Source organism: Fistularia commersonii, chromosome 14 (genome assembly GCF_037954325.1).
Source record: "Fistularia commersonii isolate RoL2024-O1a breed Wild chromosome 14, RoL_Fcom_v1.0, whole genome shotgun sequence".
Taxonomy (NCBI): domain Eukaryota; kingdom Metazoa; phylum Chordata; class Actinopteri; order Syngnathiformes; family Fistulariidae; genus Fistularia; species Fistularia commersonii.
This window is the reverse complement of record NC_141297.1, coordinates 8,380,914-8,402,137: the sequence shown is the minus strand read 5'-3', so window position 1 is coordinate 8,402,137 and position 21,224 is coordinate 8,380,914. Positions and strand designations below refer to the sequence as shown.

General features: G+C 42.3%; 2 protein-coding genes and 1 non-coding gene across 3 annotated transcripts; 2 read left to right on the top strand and 1 right to left on the bottom strand.

Moving 5' to 3' along the window:
• Nucleotides 1-4,290: 4,290 nt before the first annotated feature.
• Nucleotides 4,291-7,319, top strand: tuba1c (tubulin, alpha 1c). The gene is made up of 4 exons (XM_086159856.1): nt 4,291-4,430; nt 5,599-5,821; nt 5,912-6,060; nt 6,168-7,319. Exons 1-4 carry the CDS (start codon nt 4,428-4,430, stop codon nt 7,146-7,148), a joined length of 1,356 nt encoding a protein of 451 aa, XP_086015982.1. The 5' UTR covers nt 4,291-4,427; the 3' UTR covers nt 7,149-7,319.
• pmelb (premelanosome protein b) lies at nt 6,433-18,200 on the bottom strand. Its single transcript, XM_086159855.1, has 13 exons — nt 17,918-18,200; nt 16,466-16,724; nt 15,496-15,591; nt 14,621-14,767; nt 13,436-13,564; nt 11,510-11,671; nt 11,096-11,428; nt 10,415-10,678; nt 9,301-9,438; nt 9,087-9,189; nt 8,803-9,008; nt 8,592-8,682; nt 6,433-7,943 (listed from the first exon to the last, which is right to left on the bottom strand). The coding sequence occupies exons 2-13, from the start codon at nt 16,536-16,538 to the stop codon at nt 7,781-7,783; spliced, it is 1,905 nt and encodes a 634-aa protein (XP_086015981.1). The 5' UTR covers nt 16,539-16,724; nt 17,918-18,200; the 3' UTR covers nt 6,433-7,780.
• trnal-cag (transfer RNA leucine (anticodon CAG)) lies at nt 15,177-15,259 on the top strand. Its single transcript has one exon. It is a non-coding gene; the product is annotated as a tRNA-Leu (tRNA).
• Nucleotides 18,201-21,224: the final 3,024 nt, after the last annotated feature.

Sequence of the window (21,224 nt, the reverse complement as noted above, 5' to 3'; positions counted from 1 at the left end):
CCGTCTTAGCTGTCTCTCCACAGGCCGCCTCCCCGACCCCACCCGTTATTGTGCTGCAAGCATGGCTCTGCTCAATGTCCGAGGAAAAATGCTGCGTAATTTCAGTACGCTAGGTTCCGTCTGGCGCCCAGAACATTAAAAATGCATTGATCCAAATGATCAGGATGATAATATCGATAACAAAGGCTAACGGCGCAGGTGGATGAAGCTGGGTACACAAAGATCATATCCAAGACAACGCCCCCAAATGGAACTCACTGTTTTTATCAATTGATAATTGCTGGTAATCTCTTGTTTTCCCATCACTAATCCTAACTTCAATTGTATCAAGTAGTAATATTTTCTTTATTGCTTATCCGCCATGTGTTCTTTGGATGAGACTATTCCAAAATCGGTGGATGAGCCATGAGAAATTGGCATTAAACTAGTTATAAAAGATGTTCACAAAACTGAAATCTGGGATTACAAGACAACTTGAAGCTCTGATCAATATGTTTAGATTTTGAAAAAAGCTGGGAATAAACCCATCTCTCTTCTGCTTGGCTGGGAGCCACGAAAGACCTTTACAAACACAGTTTTTGATTTAATGATGTAGCTCTTTCAACAGACATGCAGATTATGTTGTCTCATCATATCTGCCGCTCATATTTTACAATTTTGCACCATGTATGCCAAAGCTGAATATTTTTACATATGCATATCGTGTGCATGTTGACGTCCGGGCTGTCTTTCATGCCATGAATAATAGATGCGATTGACATCTTTACACCTGCCAGCGGACAGGCAGTCTGTCAAACCCCCTCCTCCACCAAACGTCGGCCTTTGCTCCTCACCATTTGCCTGCATTTCACATTCACATTCACGCATTCCAAAATACAAAAATTATCGGTTTTCTAGCTGAACCCATCGTCGGCCGGTGAGTACATCGCCAGGATAAGCCTTCACAGCTTTAGCCGCGACGATGGCTCATTTTTCATGCGGTTTTATTCGTGCATTTCGCTCCCAGAGTTTTGCAGACAAACAGGGTCAAACATGAGGGGACATGCAGGCACAGATGCCCATCCCCCCAGCCCTCCTCCCAAGGTTTAACGGTTGCTACGGGATGGATAACAGAGTTGCCGGGATACAGCCTGGTATCCACATAGACCTGCCTTTATCTGGTTGTCACGTGACCCAGCTTAAATAGCAGCTATAGTGCAGCTGCCCCTGTGGAAGGGTGGGGTGGGGGGGATCAACTAGGCGCCTCTTTCCCTAAATCTCTCAGTCCTGCGACTGCGAGGAAAATCACTTGCTCTCTACGTCCTCTAAAAGTGATGGAAAGGAAATGGCAATGGCGCTAGGGTGTGGCCCCTGCATGACACGTCGAATCAGCATCAGCATCAGCATCAGCATGGCTCAGCACTCCTGCACACACACTTCTGCGCAGTGCTATTTTTTTTCTCGAGGGACACAAATATAACCCGCTATGCAGAGTAACGTCGTCCCTGTCTGTCTCTCAAAAAAAAAAAAAAGGGATTTTTTTTTTTTTCTTTTCAGTGATGATCCCCGCAAACAGTTTTGGGTTGCTAACAACAAAAGAAACAGTATGACAGCTGTTTCCCCCCCAGGGCGGAAATTATAGCTCTTTGAATCAGCGGGGCTTTTGTTTTTCAGTACAACTTGGAAGTGCAAAGTTAAGAGAAACAGGATCCTGCCGCAGCGACAGTCTGTGGCAAAATCAGCTATTTAAATCCAAGTTACTCTTTGAAATGCAAAACGTGTGACATCCAATTGCCCATCGTTGCTATTCTCGGGTTAAAAGAAAGAAAGATGGATGGGTCTTTAACTGGTACTCCATTTTGATTAATATAGGAATATTATTGCCTATTTTTGACAACATTTTAAGGCAAATAGGATCTCAAATGTAAACATTTTAATTCAAATATTTAATTAAATTACAAATCCGACATTGATCGATGATGTTACATCCACATATATATGGTAATAATCTAAAATATATTTTCTTTTCATGAATGGCTCAGAACTGACCCAGAACAGGTGCCACGGTGGCACCAACCGCCGCACCCCCCCACCCCCCATGTTATAATATATCATAAAAAAATCATTATTTGTAACTTTGTAACTCCTTTCAGTAAGTTTGGCTCATTTTGGGGGTAGACCAAAATCATTTTACAATATTGTTCCGCTTTATTCAGTCATGTTGCAGGCTACAGTGACATCCACGACAACATTGTCTAAAATAAATAAAAATTCATTTATTCATTTGTTATCTACTGCTTATCCAACACTAGGGGTCGCAGAGGATGGAGCCTATCCCAGCTGTCATCGGGCAAGAGGCAGGGTTCACACTTGACCGGTTGCCGGTCAATCACAGGGTCACGTTTAGAGAAAAGTAACCATTCACTTTCTCATTCACAACATAGGGCGATTTTCCCTTTTTTTTTTCCAAGAAAACCCACGCAGAACTTGCAAACTCCACACAGAAAGGCCCTGGTGGAATCCAACCAGGAGTTCTTCCTGCTGCGAAGCAGAGGCGCTAACCAGTGCTGCTTAAATAAAGAAATGAATAAATAAACAATTGCTGTATCAGAAAAATACAAGAGTCTGACTTCCAAAGCAGAGAGGGATCGGGGAACGTTTAGCAGGTTGTGCTACATCCCTGGAGCCTGGCACCGAAACAAAAAAACGGCCCTGAGAGGCTCACAAACGACATCCCGACCGTCTTGTTTGACCGCGTGCCCTTGTTTTCTAGCTGCACCTGCATTACAACGTTCCCAAAAACAAAAAAATAGTGACTGCGGTGGCAGAATGGAAAATGTGCTTCGTCACCGACCATGGGGATCATATTCGATGCCGCAAAGGACCACTCCCATCTCCCCAGCATTCCCATCCTCCGTGCCTCCTCTTGGAGGGCAGCTGCTCAGACACTCCCTGAGTCACAGCTGCTGCTGAGGAGAAAGAGGAGGAGGAGTGGAGAATGTTGTCGGAGCCTTGACTGGTAGCCAGGACTGCTTCCTGCCCTTGTCTTTGCAGATAATATAAATTAAAAACAAACACCGCAGCGACAGTGCATCCCAGCATCCTCGCCGGATGAGCGATGGCTGGTCCTTCATTACCGGGAGTGTTTTTTTGGACAAAAATAAAACACAGTGTTGTACTCGTATTACCACGGGGAATTATTGTAGGCCCGCGGTGGAGCTGAGTTTGCGGTTACAGATTGTTACTTGTCAGACAATGAGTCGTTTGTGTAGCGCTGGGGTTAAAAAAGAAAATGGTTAGACGTTTCAAGGACATTTTTTCTATGTATTAGGGTCTCAGGGTGAAATTTTTCCACGGTCACTGCAAAGTAAAATCTAAACTAAAAAATAAATGAAAAAAAAAAAAAAAGAAAGAAATTCAGGGAATTTTCAGTTCCTCTGACAAGGCCGGAAACACACCCATGCAGTTGAGCAGCAGCAGAAGAGGCGGAGAGTCACGTGATCGGCTCACTGGATGACATCATTGCAGAGAATCTAGGACAAAGAGGGAGGAGGAAGAAGGGAGGAGGAAAAATAGGTGGAGGAAGAAGAGGAGGAGGAAGAAGAGGAGGAGGAGGAGAGCTGCAAACCCAGTTCGGCAAACCCAGCGTGATTGCCCGGCCGCCGTCAGCCCGATCGCGATGGAGGCGTCTTGTTGTGCGGCAGAAGAATTCCGCCATTTTGCATCACTCAAAAAAAAAAAAAAAAAAAGGGGGGGGGTCTTGTCTTTTTTTTCTCGCGATAAGAAGCGAGATTATCGCCATGAACGCCGGTCTGGGTTTCAATCAAGTAAAATCAATAAATGAATAAAAAAACAAAAATAAATACATTAATTAGATTACATGATATGAGATGTGGATTTATTTAATATACGCTGTTTGCCTTTCCACACTTACATTATAAATTCATGCGATGTTCTCCCTCCAATGCATGCATAGCAAATGAGCTTTGTTGCAAAGCTTTTATCCGTCGCCATCATATTTTTAATTTATGCACCAACACCCTGTAAAAAGATGTGTGATCTCGGGTGAAATTGTTAAAAAAAAATCATGATTCTCTTCACACACATTACAGGATGAATAACCCCCCATGGAACACTTCAACAGAGGCTTTTTTTCCCAATCAGTGAGTTAATTACAATATAAATCGGGATAACCTTCAAAGGGATGATGGCAGTACAGGCGTGTGTGTGTGTGGGTGTGTGTGTGTGTGTGTCCTCCGCCTCCTGCATCGCGTAGGAGCTCGCATATAAAGCTGCTGGCGCCTCCTTCCCATTCAGCAGTTGTTGCATCGACCCCGTTGGGTACAACACGCGACGCAAACACACAAACACACACACACACACATACCCTTTTTTCTTCACATCCAACATTCCTTTCTCTCCTTCTTTTTTGACTCTCCGAAGAAAACATGGTGAGTTGACAGTTTGTTTAATCATGTTGATTCATCATTGTTTATTATTATTTTATTCTCCTGAGGAGGAGATGCGATGATTCGGTATTTAAACCAGAATCTCCCCCTCTCTCTTTCCGTGTGTGTGTGTGTGTGTGTGTGTGTGTGTGTACCTCTGCGTGTGTGTTTAGGTTTTTCATTTAAAAGTAGATTTTTCAGGTGGCTGGGTCGTGCGTGTGTCGTGATCGATCGAGTGGCACGACAGTGATTTGTCATTGTGCGGACGGGAACAATAAACCGGCTCCGCCGACGATCGATCGTGCGGTTGCCCGGGGCAACAGAGAGAGAAGACCTTATTTTACATTTCTTTATTATTTTGAAAATAACAGAATTGAAAAATTATTAAAAAAAAACAAAAAACGCCATAGTCTTGTGCTGTTGGCAGGGAGGGGCGGTCTGGGTGGAGGATGGATGGATGGATTGATGAATCGATGGATAAATAATTGATCCATTTACTTGTTAATTTAATTTTAATAGTTAATGTCAACGTTTCACGTCTTGGTTGCACAATGTCAACGTATTAAACGTGACGTGAGGGATTTGTCTGATGACTGAATGATTCACCCCCTTACACCTCAGTAATTTTGTATTTTTTTTTAACAATAATGCTTTCGAAATCTTTCAACGACTCGAGGCTTTTTAAAATGAGTATTATTTTGATATTTATTTAAATCTAAATCACCCGCAGTCGTGATCGCATCCTTGGAGGAGAGCAAGTGGAATATTCCAGACCGCGAGTGCGCATGCGCGGGTGGATGGGGGGGGGGGATTTTTTTTTTATTATTTGCATTTGCTCCCCCCAAAAAAGCCTCGAAATGCAGGATAAATGGATAGAAGACAAGAGGACAGGTTGCCCAGGGAGGGTGGGGGTGATGAAATAAAAAAACAAAAGGAGCGTTTTACTCCTTTTGGGATGCAGTGGGAGGTGGGGGGATGGTGTCTGGCGTTTCTTTTTATGTCCCCTGCAGATTGTGGTGCAGCAGGGTGGTGCCTGCTGCTGCAGTTTTAGGCAGTATCACATAGGGGGAGCAGCTAAATAACACGATGCCTCCGCTGTGCGATTCATCTTTCAGCTTTGAATGAAAAAGATGCACCGTAAAATTCCCTGTGTGTCTCTTTATCTCCACAGCGTGAGTGCATCTCCATCCACGTCGGCCAGGCTGGTGTCCAGATCGGCAATGCCTGCTGGGAGCTCTACTGTCTGGAGCACGGCATCCAGCCGGACGGGCAGATGCCCAGCGACAAGACTCTCGGCGGAGGAGACGATTCCTTCAACACCTTCTTCAGCGAGACCGGCGCTGGAAAGCACGTCCCCAGGGCCGTCTTTGTGGACCTGGAGCCCACTGTGATCGGTGTGTGTCTTCACCTTGACTTGAACCCGCTGACGAAAAATCGGTAACAGTGGGAAAAACAACAACTATCTGATTCTCTTTTCTATACAGATGAGGTGCGTACAGGAACCTACCGCCAGCTCTTCCACCCTGAACAGCTCATCACCGGCAAAGAGGATGCTGCCAACAACTACGCCCGCGGTCACTACACCATCGGCAAAGAGATCATCGACCTGGTGCTGGACAGGATCCGCAAACTGGTGGGTAATTCAATATGCAGCTATTTCATAATGATTTTAAGTTTTTTTTCTATCTTGTCACATTTGGAGTCCTCCTCACTCTGACTCCATCTTGTCTCCGCCCTCAGGCCGACCAGTGCACGGGCCTCCAGGGATTCCTGGTCTTCCACAGCTTCGGAGGCGGCACCGGCTCCGGTTTCACCTCCCTGCTGATGGAGCGCCTGTCCGTCGACTACGGCAAGAAGTCCAAGCTGGAGTTCTCCATCTACCCGGCTCCCCAGGTGTCCACCGCGGTGGTGGAGCCCTACAACTCCATCCTGACCACCCACACCACCCTGGAGCACTCCGACTGTGCCTTCATGGTGGACAATGAGGCCATCTATGACATCTGCCGTAGGAATCTTGACATTGAGCGTCCTACTTACACTAATCTGAATAGGCTGATCAGTCAGATCGTGTCCTCCATCACTGCCTCCCTCCGTTTCGACGGCGCCCTAAATGTGGATCTGACAGAGTTCCAGACCAACTTGGTGCCCTATCCCCGTATCCACTTCCCTCTGGCCACCTACGCCCCCGTCATCTCTGCCGAGAAGGCCTACCACGAGCAGCTCTCAGTCGCAGAGATCACCAACGCCTGCTTCGAGCCGGCCAATCAGATGGTGAAATGCGACCCCCGCCACGGCAAGTACATGGCCTGTTGCTTGCTCTTCCGTGGTGACGTGGTGCCCAAAGATGTCAACGCTGCCATCGCCACCATCAAAACCAAGCGCACCATCCAGTTTGTGGACTGGTGTCCCACTGGTTTCAAGGTAGGCATCAACTACCAGCCTCCCACTGTGGTCCCCGGCGGAGACCTGGCCAAGGTCCAGAGGGCCGTGTGCATGTTGAGCAACACCACTGCTATCGCAGAGGCCTGGGCTCGTCTGGACCACAAGTTCGACCTGATGTACGCCAAGCGAGCGTTCGTTCACTGGTACGTCGGTGAGGGAATGGAGGAGGGAGAGTTCTCCGAGGCCAGAGAGGACATGGCTGCTCTGGAGAAGGATTACGAGGAGGTCGGTGTCGACTCCATCGAGGGTGAGGGAGAGGAAGAAGGAGAGGAGTATTAAAAGGCACAAAAAAAAAGCACTGGATAAACAGGAAACAATTCATTCCAATTTGTTCTTAAATGCTTTCGGAAATGGAAATGTCCGTCTCAATTATCCATTCGGCTGTTGAGAAATGAAACTGAAAATGTCAAGTTCGGAATTGTTCTTAATAAAATCCTGTGATGTGAAGTATTACTGGCTTTTTCTATTCACTAATTTTTTGCGTGATTAGTGCTGTTTGAAACTGAAACCGTGCAATCTTTTTACATGTATACATAGTCTTTACGCACACCTTTTTAGACTTTGAGCCAAAAATCAAAAAATATTTTTTACAAGGTGATAATAATAATGATAATAATAATAATAATAATCATGCACTCTGCTTTATTACAAACCAAACTGCAAATGCTCTGAGCAAGGTTTATTGGAAAAACATGGGGTCACTTTATAAGAAATTACACCACCAAACTTGGTTTTAAAGGTACAGAGATCAGCGGTACCACTCCGGGAGGTGTTCTAAATTTTAAAGTAATGCTTAACACTTTTCTGCTCATTTAGAAAACATATTAAAAAAAAAAAGTATAAAAAGACATTAATGGTGGCAGCAATATGTATAGCAACCGTCGCTTGGTTCCATTAAGACGGATGATACTTTACACGGGTCTGTCCTGCAGCAGAGGGCAGTTATCCACAGTGCCTCTTCTGTTTAGAAGGTGGCGGAACATCGACACTGCGGAGTCAGCGTGACCCCGGTCGGGCTGGGGATTTGCCGTTTCTACAGCATCTTCCTTCAGGGGACGGTAGGACTTAAGGCGCCTGTTGGGGGATGCAAAAATGAGGAAATATTACTTAAAAGCTGAGTAGATTTGTATTTCTTTATTTGAGTAAAAAGGTCAAAATCACCAATGTATTATTAGATTTCTTTAAAAGGATCAAAAATGAAAGTCATTGTGGAGTAACATAGTGGATATTCTATTTTCCTGCTGTAGATGTTTCAAGGTTGATGTCATTTTTAAGCACTTCCTGTGCATTGTAGTGTGTAGGAGGCCGTCGCTGTCTCTAGGAGAACCATCATTTTTTTTAAAAAGCTTCAAAAGCTACCTTTTTAAAAATCTTTGCAATGATGTTCACAGTTTTTGAATAATTCATTTGGCTGTAATTTTGTAATCCTGTGAAAGTATGTTAAACCTGGTGAAAGATAAATGGGCTGAATGGTAGAAAAACTAGTGAACACACAAAAATAAATATACACAGTATATAAATCTCAAAGATACAGAAAGTCACGAAATAGTAGTGTTATATTTGGCTGCATTTCTATACTGTCTTTAATTATTTTCTGTTTTTTTATTGAATCCCGTACATCTGCATGTTAGTAATGACATGTAGAATAATAGCTGTTGTGAAGTTTCGCGACATAAACCACATTTAAAAAAAGCAAAAACCTGAGTTAGTTGCATCTGTTACCTGTAAGTAAAGGCCACTAATCCCACCGACAGTACGAGCACCAGCGCGCTCAGCGTCATGGCGATGGTGCCAGAGTGGGAAAGACCCGAGTCTGAAACAAAGAGGGTGTGAAGGCGGTCACTGTCAGTGAACGGGACAAAAGACAAACACAGCATCCGTGTCTAGTTGCTGAATGCGTCCACTGTTGTTCGGAGGGGGGGTGGCGGCGTACCCATGTCAACAGTGACTTTAGCGCTGGTGGCGGCTAAGCTGACGTCATTGGCCACGGACACATTGATGCAATAGACGCCAGAGTTGTTGAAGAAGTGCCGTAGCACCAGCTGGCACTCTTTGGGTGGCTCCACCATGTTGCAAGTGGTGTGAATGGGCTTCAGGCACTCGGCGTCCAGAATCACGCTGCACACCTCTTTGGGGAGACTGGACGGAAGAGATGACGCAGAGAGTTAAAACTACTCCATAAGATCGCTGTGTGTGTGTGTGTGGAGGAGGACCTACCTTCCCTTGCAGGTAACAGTCAGATCCAAAGCATGGTTGCTCAGTCCTGGTGTTGACGTCACAGCCTTGTCCATTTGCACAATCTCTACCTTTTCAATGGCTTCTGCAAAGACAGATTAACAGAAAGACAGTCATGGCTTGTTTTTTTTCACTTATTTTTATTTCTTTTTTTGGTTTGGATAAACTCAGACAGGAGTAGCAAGGGGAAACTCACCAACCACTTCAATGCCTGTGCAGAAAGATCCATAGCGGTATATTACGCAGTCGCCGTCCGCGGGTTTTTCGTCGGTGTTCCTCTTTGCAATAACTACCACATCTGCCTGGCCGGTTAGTGTCAGTGGCTGCTTCTTTCCTGGTGAGGGCAAACAGGGCAACTATCTTTACTTCGCATTATTGGCACATTAGAATGTGAAAACAGAACAATTGGGATAAATGCCAATAAAAGAGCATTTACCACAACAGCATATTGAGGTTTCTTTTTAAATTGCTTCCTACAGACTGTTAGTGTGTTCTTAGCCACCAGCGTGTCCATTCCAGGAGTGGTTTACGACTGCGCCCATGGCAACAAACCTCAAAAGGGTGAACCAGTCAAAACTGTGTATATATACTTTTTGGTTGTGTTTATGTACTGTTTTCTGTGTTTTAAGGAAGGATCAAAACCGCAATTTGAAAAGCAGACATTGCGCGAATGTGATTTAGAAACCTAGGACGGGCGGTGTGAACTAGTACTTAAAACCTGTTCCCCTACGCTTTCCTGATCTTTATGAAGTAATCGAGATGAGCCGCAGCTACACAAGTATGGACACCCTCACTGGCGGAAAGAGGAAAAATCCAATTAATTACCTAAACCATGATTAACAAATTCCCCCCTTATGGATCACATTGTCTGAAAATATCAAGCCGATACACATTTGATTGCAATTTTGAGATTCCCGCATACAATCAAACAGTCATTAAATATCATGTTCAGCTTGATTCTTGATGACTTTGTCTGAATTGTTCCATTAACAGTGTCTGGGAATGACTAGATATCAAATAAAGCGTCCATTCATTCACTGGGTTTCTGACATACCCACAGCAAACGTGTGATGCTTCACTCCCGACCACTCTGAGTCACCATTCAAATCACTATTCAAATACATCTCAAAGCAAAGCCTGACACCTCATCATCAGATTGTTTTTTTTTTTTTTTGACTGATCACTTCTCTAAATATTTGCATCCTGGGATTTAACGGCAACATATTTGCTGGACATGTAACAACTGTCTTTGTGGGGGATTAATGAAACCATCATCTGATAATGTTTTAATCTGATTATGCTATGCTAACCTGCTGCCGGCTCAGCATCCACGTCACCGCCCCCCTTGCTGATCGACCCGGAAGCGATGGGGGATGCAGGTGAGACCGTGTCAGGTGACCCATGGTGGCCGGCCACCGGTGCTCCTTCTGGTACAGGCTGAACAGTGGACAACGCGGAGGCCTCATCCTCGCCATTGTCTTCCTCTGTATCCGAGGGAACCATGTTGGCATTCTCCCCTGTTGACTTGCTGTTGACCAGTAAAGGGACACCGGACACCAGAGCGGCATCTTTCACTGTGAACAGAAGGACCATGGAATACTGTAAGAATGGAAATCTGAGATTAGACCTGCCCAGCATGCAGACCTGAATCCTCTGCTGTGTAGGGGATGATAGGGACGCCAATCTGAGAGCTTAAAAGTAACTTAAAATAGGATTTAAACATGTCATTGTACTCATGGCATTTCACTGTAATTTCCTTGATTATTAAGTTCTTGCTTAGGGAAAATTTGAATTAAACAAACAAAAAAAAAAACATCAGCGGGTACTAGTTGTCAAAGGGTAAAAGAAAAAAAAAATTTGTCCCAGTGCACTGTGTGGATGTACAGTTGAACTATAAGTAATAAAAAAGAAAAATCCTTCAAAATTAGACAAATAATAAACTGATAGAAATTGTAGCAGTTTTAATTCGTGCAACGGTTATTTACAATTACCTGTTATTCCCTTATCAGTGGGCGTGGTGGGGCTCTTAGTTGGGACGTCAAAAGGAGGGTTGCAAGTCTTATCGGGAATCACCGCCTGCACCACCACCTTGGGCTGGAACGAACCAGAGGTGACGTAGGTGTGGGTGACCGTCACCTCTCTGGATATGAGGGCCCCGCTTTCGTCCCCAAAGTCCCAGTTGAAGGTGATGTCGGCGTCACTGAGGTACTCGCTGGGATCGTGGAGGCTGACAGTGAAGGCGATGGCCCTGTTCTGAATGAAGCGCAGGTCCCCGGCCATGATGTCATTCACCTGGTCCAGCGAGACGGCAAATGGGATTTGATCTGATGGAAAACACAATGCGCCAAACGTGAACAATATTCAAAGCAATATATAAGGAAAGACTATGAAACTGAACTTCTCACCTGTGATGGAGAACTGAGTGGAAGCATATCCCAAAGGAATGAACTTCTCTTTGCTGCGATAGTGGTAGATGACGATGTCCATGGTGTAGGAGCCCAACGGGATGTCATCTGTAGCGATGGTTAGGGTGGAGGAAGGACCGTCTGCCACTTGCCAGTACTGACCTGCGGGGTTCGGATAAGACGAGTCCTTTCATTTCACTTTATAAATGACTTTAAATCAAATGTAATAGTGAATACCAAGTTTCACGACCACCCACAGAGTGTAACTAGAACTTCCTCTCAGATGTGGTCTGGGAGTAGGTTTGTCCGATTTAGGAAGAAGGCCTTGAATGTACTGATAACACAACATGCCTTCCTGACTGAAGTGTTTATCATGAAAAAAAAACAAAACGTTATCAATGAATTTGGATACTGTGCAAATGTTGGTGCTGGATCTTATTTTCTCAAGGCCAGCGATACTTTTCAACATGGATACAGTAAACTGGATGTGCAAATGTTTCCCCTGAATAGATATTTTTCTGATGACGCTACACTTTTTACATCCTGTCTGTTTTTATTTCCCTACAGGGAGGAGAAAGAAAGGGGGGGACAAAACTCAATATCCCCTGTAGCGTATTGGCACGCATACAATACATTATAATTCAGCTAGATTAAGATGGCGCTGCTGATTTTCAACACAATCAGAGTTATTCAAATATGCATAATGTCGAAAAACTCCATTATATACGAAAAAAGCCAACGAAAAATGAAAAAAACGGATGCTGAATTTATGAAAATGGTGGTTCTATCAACCTAATAAAGGCCTCATACAAGAAATTTGTTCTTGCTCGCGCTAAATGACAACATTCTGTCTTGGCAGGCCTAGTTTGGGAGTTCTTGTAGCTTGTTCTTGACATATCATATCAGAACTTTCTACAAGTATGGTGTCCGGGAACTGTTATGTTTTAGGTTTTAACGGTTAATACGGATGACCTAATGATTACTTTTGAGGATCGGCTTGCTGAAACGATGAAGAAGTATGAAAATCTATGTAACGTATCTACTAAGGTGTATAAAGACACGCCATTGGCCAGTAATTCTTCGTAAAAGATGGCGAAACCTTCACAGCATTTGCGGGTTAAGAAGAATGGTGACCGAGCAGGACAAAGCTCATCCCTGCATTGTATAACTTATTGCAGCGGCTCGAAGATCGCCGTTAAACAATATTAAACGACCACCAACATTGTCACAATGGTGTTGCTGCGTTTCTGTTTCTGTCGGAAAGTCATAACTCATCTTTTCTCCAGCTTTTTACGCATCTAAATTCGTTCTTTTACCTCCCCAGGTCAGTGAATAGCTCTAAAAAGGTTGAAACAACATTTTTTGTTGCTATTTAATGAAATATTTACATGGGATGTTTCCAACGCCATGCGTTTCATACAAATTATTGCCTTACAATCGCATCTTCAGTCGCAAGCTGAGATGTGTCATTTTGGGAAATGAAATTGCTTGAAACATATCTGAGCTCTTCTATGTCACAGGAGCAACTGACCAACCTGATTTTAATAAGGATTAAAAGACTTTCTGACAGCTGATGTAAATACTGAAGTGAGTTTTGTGACAGGAAGTATCATTCAGGGAAAAGAACTTAATAAATCTGATTGATTTATATCAAAATTGAATGTTTATTTTATGTTTCATCTGTGTTTAGATATTCAAAACATTTTCCTTTCTCATAATATTTCTGAGTATATTTGGCCTTACAGTTGAGTCTGATGAGTACAATCAAGATTTGCCCTGGGCATCACCAGATGACTACAAACGCTCAAGGGGGTTAATCCACTCCGGGTCATATTTCAGGTCATGTACGAGCCTTTGTCGGGAAATGATGACGAAGGAGCTGCTTATTTTAGAGGTCATGTAATAAGAGGCGAACGCTCTACTTACCCCACGTCTTCCAGACAAACACATAGTTGGGCTTCTTGTCCTTCTTTATTGGGGTCCCGTCTGGATAAACGGCCTCCCAGTCCGTGTTCTGGGCTGGATAGATTGGCTCTGACTCCACGTACTTTGTTCCTGTATGAAAAAAAAAAGATTTTTTTATGACAGCCATGCTGGTGGTGCTTTACATGCTAATATTTGCAAGATAAAGCTAATGTTTGCAAGCTAAAGCTAATGCTAGCAAGCTAAAGTTAATGTTAGGGAGCCAATGCTAACCATGCTAATGCTGGTGTCAGCAAGTGACTTGTGGGTCCGTCTCAGTTTGGAAATATGTTGCTGCAATAGCATTAGCCGATGCTATGTGAGTACAATTACAATACACACAAAGTGTAGTGGACCCCACAATAATACGTCTGATTTTTATTTTGTCATTTGTAAGCCAAGGAACTTTCTAAGTTCTATTTTTGCGTTGTAAGGAAAATGATGGTGGGTAAGGCATTGATACTACTTTTGTAAAAAATTAGCTTAGCATAGACAAGGTTTAGTCAACTACCTCGGTTCTGTATTATCAGCGTAATCCAGGTATAGATTTAATCTTTCCTCTAGCTGTTGATCTATTTATAATTTTATTACCTTTAGATTGTTCACATCTGTCTAATTTCTAGAAAGAACATTAAAATATTATGAAAGCTAACAACTTGTACCTCTGAAAAAAAGGCCCTGTGTTTCAAACAAAACATTTTGATTTCATGGGATATTCAGTACATTGAGCTCAGTGACCTCCGGTTTATTAAAAAGAAACAAACAAAAAAGAAACATTACATGATTGACATTTTTCATTTTTATAAATCTCCAAGGTAAATCTGACCCACCTTTTCAAGTGATTTGAACACTTGTGCCAGATACCATGGCAACACAACCGAGGGTTAGAGAGAAATTTCATTTGAAAAATAAATACATTTTAAAAATCGGATAAACTAAGCAATGACGATTTATCATCCGTACTTGTGAACCAAATTTCATGGCGACAAACGTTTTTTCCCATCTGACTGACAAACATTGTAATTGCAGCTGTGATGCTGTGGTGCTAGTATGGCTAAAAATACACTAAAGAGTTATGCATGGCATGTGTGTGTGTGTGTGTATGTGCCTGCATGTGTGTGTATGGGTGTATGTATGTGTGTGTGCTACCATTGATTATGCTGTCTTTAGCCCAAACCACATTTCCATCAGGTAGAATCCTCTGGCTGTGAGGGAACTCCAGGTCGATGGTAAAGGTCACTTGGGCTCCGGTTAGGGTCGGTGAATCGTTTCCGACATTGAACGTTACTCTTCCACCTGCACAAAAGAAACAAGAAAAAAACCCAGATTCATCACGTGAAATATAAGTCTGTGTCCTAAAATGTACATTTCTGTTATGAACAACGTTACTGTGTTATAAAACATGCTTCACTGATGGTGGTACATTGAGATTAAAAACAACGAAAAAAGCCAAGGAATATTTTACAATTTTCAAAAACGACTGAAGCAAAATGAGGAAAAAGGACTCCAAAATTATCTATAATCTATATAATAAAACTTAAAATTCTATATATATGAAAAATAATATAATCAAAGTTGACCTGTTTGGAAAATTCACAGAGATTAGATGAAAAGATTTCATGATTGCATAACAAATTTTTTTTTTCTAATACATACAGTATATGAGACACAATTTTTCATTCATTTTTTCAATGATTTTGAGCATGTCAGGATGGCCGAGCGGTCTAAGGCGCTGCGTTCAGGTCGCAGTCTCCTCTGGAGGCGTGGGTTCGAATCCCACTTCTGACATAACATTGTTTTTCAGGGGTGGCGTATTGCAGGATGTAGAGCAATTCTCTTTGTTTCTGAACATTCATGGTTTGTTTCCCGGCTCCTCCTGTTGTGTCGAAATGTTGAGCAAGCCACTAAACCCTTAAGCGCTGGTAGATGTCAGTCAACTATTCGTGGTTCATCCACGGTGGGTTAATTGCAGAGAATGACTTCTCCCACCAGGGATTACTAAAGATAAATTATTAATAAGATACCTTTCCAAGCGTCTTGGTATCGAGGGTCTCCATCCTTCCAGATAGGATACATCCTGGTGTTCCATGATGGATAACGGCTGAAACGATTTTTGGGCTCTGAAATACAAAGACAGATTTAACACAGAATATAAACACTGCTTGTTTTTTTTTTTTGATAAACTGTGTTATATATAATTGTAAATTTTATATGTCAAGCGACAGGTGGTGCTAAATGATTGTTCCTTTCCTTCAATCTGTCTCATGTGATGCTCAGCTGAGTGAATAAGCGCGCGCATGTGTGTGTGTGTGCGTGTGTAAGCGCACAAGACTTTATCACAGATTAACAATGTCACACGGTTCAATTTGGATTAAAACACGGTTAACAGTTATACATAGATTTTAAACTACGACAGAACATGGAAAGTTATATTTTAGAATGATGACATTCAAAAGGGCTTTATGGTAACTAGAGAATGAACATTTGGGTTCATCCAAATTCAGCTGAGAGGAAATATTATGCGATGATAAATTAAAAGAAAAATTAATAAAGAGGTGATTAATAAAGATTGCGCAGGTCGTGGGAAATGCCTTAAAACGGCAGAAGAGTTTCTCTGTTAGAAGAGTTTCTTTGAATGTCCAACTGATTTTTAATGAGGTTTTGCATCTCAGAGCATCTTTTGGTAAAAGAAAAAGGTCAAATATACAAAAATAACAGTACACAAAAATAAATAATTGGTTTGCATACAATGCTCTTCATCGTCAAAGGCCCACCTGGATAGATTTGAAAGATTTACATGGCTTTACATGGATTTACATTTACATTGACATGGCGTTGTCACCGGAAGAAATGTCATAACTTTGCACATATCACAGTGAAAATGTAAAGAAAACCTGCATGGCGTTGATTTAACAAAATATCTACTTGGTTTGACTTGAACAATTACTGAAAAGTAAGAAAATAGCAAAAATATATTACATATAATGCACTCACTAGCCCCGGCAGTCGAAGCTCCGGCCAGCAACACCATCAGCACTGCGGACGACCACATGGTTGTGCACCTCATGAGAGTGAAATATCCTTTTCGTAGGCGGCAAACATCAGGCTTTATAAACTCCTTGATGCTTGGCCTCACATGGTGCTCTCAGTGGCACACCCTCCCGACCCCCTGACCCATCCACCGGACCCTCCTCCTGCTCAGATTTTGGGGGCACCTGGCCGGCCGGTGACTTGTGTGCCTTCAGGGTATTTTCTGGGATTACAGTGCGATGTACAGTTAGAAAAAAAAAAAATATAATCACCTCAAAAATGCATAAATTCCATAGGGACATTGTTTGCACGATGGCATATTAAATCATGAATGTGCTATAAGCTAATAAGCAGAAATAAGTAGGGCTCAGAAATATATCAATACACGTTGAACACGATCTAACTGTAATGTTGTATTGAAAATAATGTCATAATAATGAGTTATTCAATAACTGCTGAGGAAACCTCATGCCGTTATGTCACTGCTTTTTCCCTGCAGCAATGTAAATTTAAAAAGTAACTATCATTAAAAAATTATATTTTTTAATTATATTTTTAATTTACCTCGAAATGATAAATCCAAAGGTCTGTCTGCTTTAAAATGGAAAAAGTTCATAAAAAAGTACATAAAGCACTTTATGGAAACCATCGCACTTATCCAATACCTGTTTTACAAAATAAACCTTTTTTATTTGTGCGTTCAAAATTTTTTCTCCTGATATTGTGTCCTCAAAACTGAAATAAAAAAATCATTTTGAATCTGGACAGAGTGAAGCAGTGTCCTGATCATGAGAGTTGTTGTTCATGAATTTTAGGTCTTACTGATTCCTAAAAGCATGTGCTTTTAAATACAAAAAGAATGGTCTCTGAAAGCTCCCTCTAAGTCGCCTGACCCTTTTGGCTGCCCTAATTATTTCTTACAGCATGCAGATTTAAGCTGAACCTCGGTCTGTCGCCGCTGCTGCCGCCACTGCTGACGCTCAGTATCCGCTGTCAACATCGCAGAAACATCTTTGAAAAGTATTTTTGTATTTTAGCTGATAGTGCAAAGACATTCGTCTGCAGCGGGGACCTACTTATATGTGTTACTGAAACAATAGGTTACTGATGGAGCTTATGGAGGCCACACTCCAGAGGAAAAAAAAAGAAAAAAGAAGGGAGGAATGTAATGCTAATGAGGATTATTGAAGCACTTGTGACTCCCTAAATTCATCCGGCTTTGTCTTTCTGCTCCAGCAGCGATAAAGTCACTTTGTTAAAAGATTTTTTTTTTTTTCCCTTTGCCTCCCATATCATATGGCAATTGTCACACTGAGTAAACCTCTTAAAAAGAAAAAGAAAAAAACTAAAACAATGTCAGCATTCACACCGGATCCCTTTTCATCTCTCATCACTCTGCTGAACCTCATAACTCACCTCGGGCCTCGTGTCCAAAGTGCAGGATGGATATTTCCATGGTGAAAAGAGAAGGAGGAGGATCTTACGCTCAGGAAAGTACAGTGACGAAAAATGCTTCACGTAACACCTGCGTGGAAAAACGAAAAATTAAACAAAATAAAGTGGGCTACTTGTCTACTACATCTCTTGCGGACTCTAGTGACAAATCTAACCTCAGGCTCAGCTTAGAAAAATCCTAAAGGAGCTAAAACTTGACCCCTGACTTTATATGACACAATCCTGTCTTGACTTTGACTTGAATTTGAAAACATGGGATTAAATACTTGGTAAGACTCATAACTGATTTGCAAAGAATCGACTAGATGATACTTTTCCCCAAACAAATTATGTTCAATAATTTAGATTGAGGAGATCAACCTGCAGAATCATCTCCTGTTGATTGAAATATTCAAAGTTTCCGCATCTCACTTCCAGTTATCTGATTGCAGAGTTATATGTGACGGGCGGATGAAATCTTTTTAAAGCTGTAAAAAGCATGTCTTTGAGATAATAATCTTCAAATGTAAAATGCACACACACTACCGTTTTGCACCGTTCAGCTGTTATCCTCATAATCGGTCATCTTAAATGTATATACAATATATTTCTAGCTTGAGGCCTGGGTTGCTTCAGGGTTCCGCACAGGATTCGAGCTTCTCTCAGTGTTGCATTCTTCTTGACGGAGATCTTAGATTTTTTTTTTTTTTTCCTGGAATCTGCTGGAAGCCATTTGCAGATTGGAAGTGGGGGTTGGGGTGTTACTGCCCCAAATGAGCTTGCCACTACTGGAACCACTTTTACCGTTACGCTTCGCATCCTCGCCAACTTCCACCTTGAGGGCCTGGTATTTCTCCTGCTCTTTCCTCCTGATATTGTTGTCACTCGGGATCAACATATTATATATTCCATGTAGCCAGTTTGAGAGGGATTATTTTCGACCCCTGGGTGGAATGTCCCGATAGGTGCGGTTCCCTATTCAGGATATTCTGAGTGGACAATTTTTAGGCCACCTTTTCTAGGCCCTTTTCCGATCGGGGTAAGCAGTGTGGCTCCTAAAAAAGGGCTGCTTGGATGCACAGGGGTCTGCCGGGAGCAACCCCAGCTGCTAACAACCACAGATAGCCCTGTGCCGCTGGTGTGCAGGGTTCTGACTATGAGCTTCCAAATTATTCAGACCCGCTCCCGTCACCAAACACCCCATCACCACCAGACTTGTACCATTTCCGGGTTGCCGGCACTTCAGAGTGCCGCTGGGGTTGCGCATTTCCCAGCAGCTATTCTTCACGGCAGGAGGGCGTATATCGAAGACAAGGAGGACCCAACACAACCGGCACTCTCTGGCAGTTGCAGGGGGCTGCCGGAGCTCAGGTTTTCAGGGGTACGAGTGCCTCCAGCACGATGCTTTTCTTTCGGGGGTGTGCTCTCATAGCCGTTTGTCCAGACTCACCCACAAGGCAATGGGGCAGATGTAGATAAGTGCCAGGGCGTATCCACTAGGGTGAGCCTGCGCACTATATCTATGGGGCCTCCCAGATCCCCTGCCAAGTTGTGTACCACGAAAAGGCCTGATGGGAGTCTTGGTGGTTGAGAGGCTTTGTACTGGCAGAAGAAGACTGATGTATGAGTTGCTTCTTCATTCACCACCAGGGCTCGCCAGCGGCAGCTCTGAAAGCGAGAGGTAGCAAGCAGACATGAAGTAGGCTTGCACCTTCCCTCTAACTACTGCATCGGATGCGTCACAACACCCTGTGTTCTGAGAACACACACACACACACACAAGCGCTGAATTATTCATACTCCAGTGGCATGAATAATTTGTGTCTCGACTGTGTATGGCTACACACACACATACACAAACACCCCAACACACACGCAGATATAAATTAGCCAATGTTTGTAACACATTCAATTATATATGTTCAATGATCTTAAATTAGCAATCCCTTACCTATCAGACATTGAGCTGAAAGTATCGCCTGTTATAATCAAGCGGCAGTTTAAATATTTTTAAGAACCCCAGATTTCACTCGCTTTATACGTTTATTCTGACGATCAGAAATTCTGATAACGTGCACTACACACGTTTCATCCCCCCCCTCAGGTTCATCCATCATTTGCATTTAACCCGTCACTGCCATCAACTGGACATTTACAAAAGTACAGACAGGAGCCTTATCATTTGCCTCTCCACTTGTAGTTTCTAGTGAGCACCACTAGATGACGTATATGGTTCAATATTTCAACCAGAAACAGTAGCTGTGGAGTTCAGTTCAGTGTTCCCTCCTTTATGAGGGGTATTTTTAAAGTTTCCGAATTATTTCTCATTCCTGTCACTGGAGAAGAAAATCTATGTCACTTTCCTCCAACTTCATTGCACCACATTGAAACAAAAACAATGAGCGCCGCTTTGTTTGTATTTGATATAAAGGTATGATCAGAGAAAATAAATACCAAAACGGTATTTTGACAATATGGAGGGGGAAAAACAGTTGGATATTAATTTCAAGTGGTATGAAACATTTAGCAGAAGCAACCCTCTATCGCCGTCCATGTTTGTAGTTTCTAGGACTGTCCACTGGAGGCCTGACAACGCCACAATCAACAGCTGATGAATTTTTCAGCATTTACATGTCATGTCTCTTATTTTTTTTAAACCTATTAAGAGTATATGCTGTGAATTCATAGATCATAATTCATAATAGATAGTTCAGATCTTAAAAAGTCGTAAAGCTCCACTTCTAGTATTATAACCAGTATTAAACCAGTATATAGTATTAAAACCAGTCATAAAGTAATATAGTATTACTTTATGACTGGTTTTACAGATGACTCTGCTGCTACTCTCTATATTCAAATTTAAATGACATATACATTTTAGGTTTTTATGCTATTAAATCCTCTCACCTCAGTATCAGTATATTGCATCTGTATGCACTTTATACTCTATTCTCTAAAGTTTGTTTGTTTATTGTGCACTTTACTGTTAATATGCACTCTATTTTTGTTTTGTTAATCTCATGTCATCAGGGGAAAGTGAGAAATGTCTTCTCGATTCCTCTGTATGTTGAGTAACTGTGAAAAAATGGACAATAAAGCTGACTGACTTTTTGAGTTTGAGCTGGTAAATACTCAATGTCATGAACTCTTATAATGTAAATTATGTAAGAATTTTCTAATGCACAACCGGAAAAGATCTTTGAGACGGTTATTCAATGGGCTTTGAAATGTATTCTTCATCTTTAAAAACCAAGTTTTAAATAACAGTTTACTGTTTCCACACCAGCCA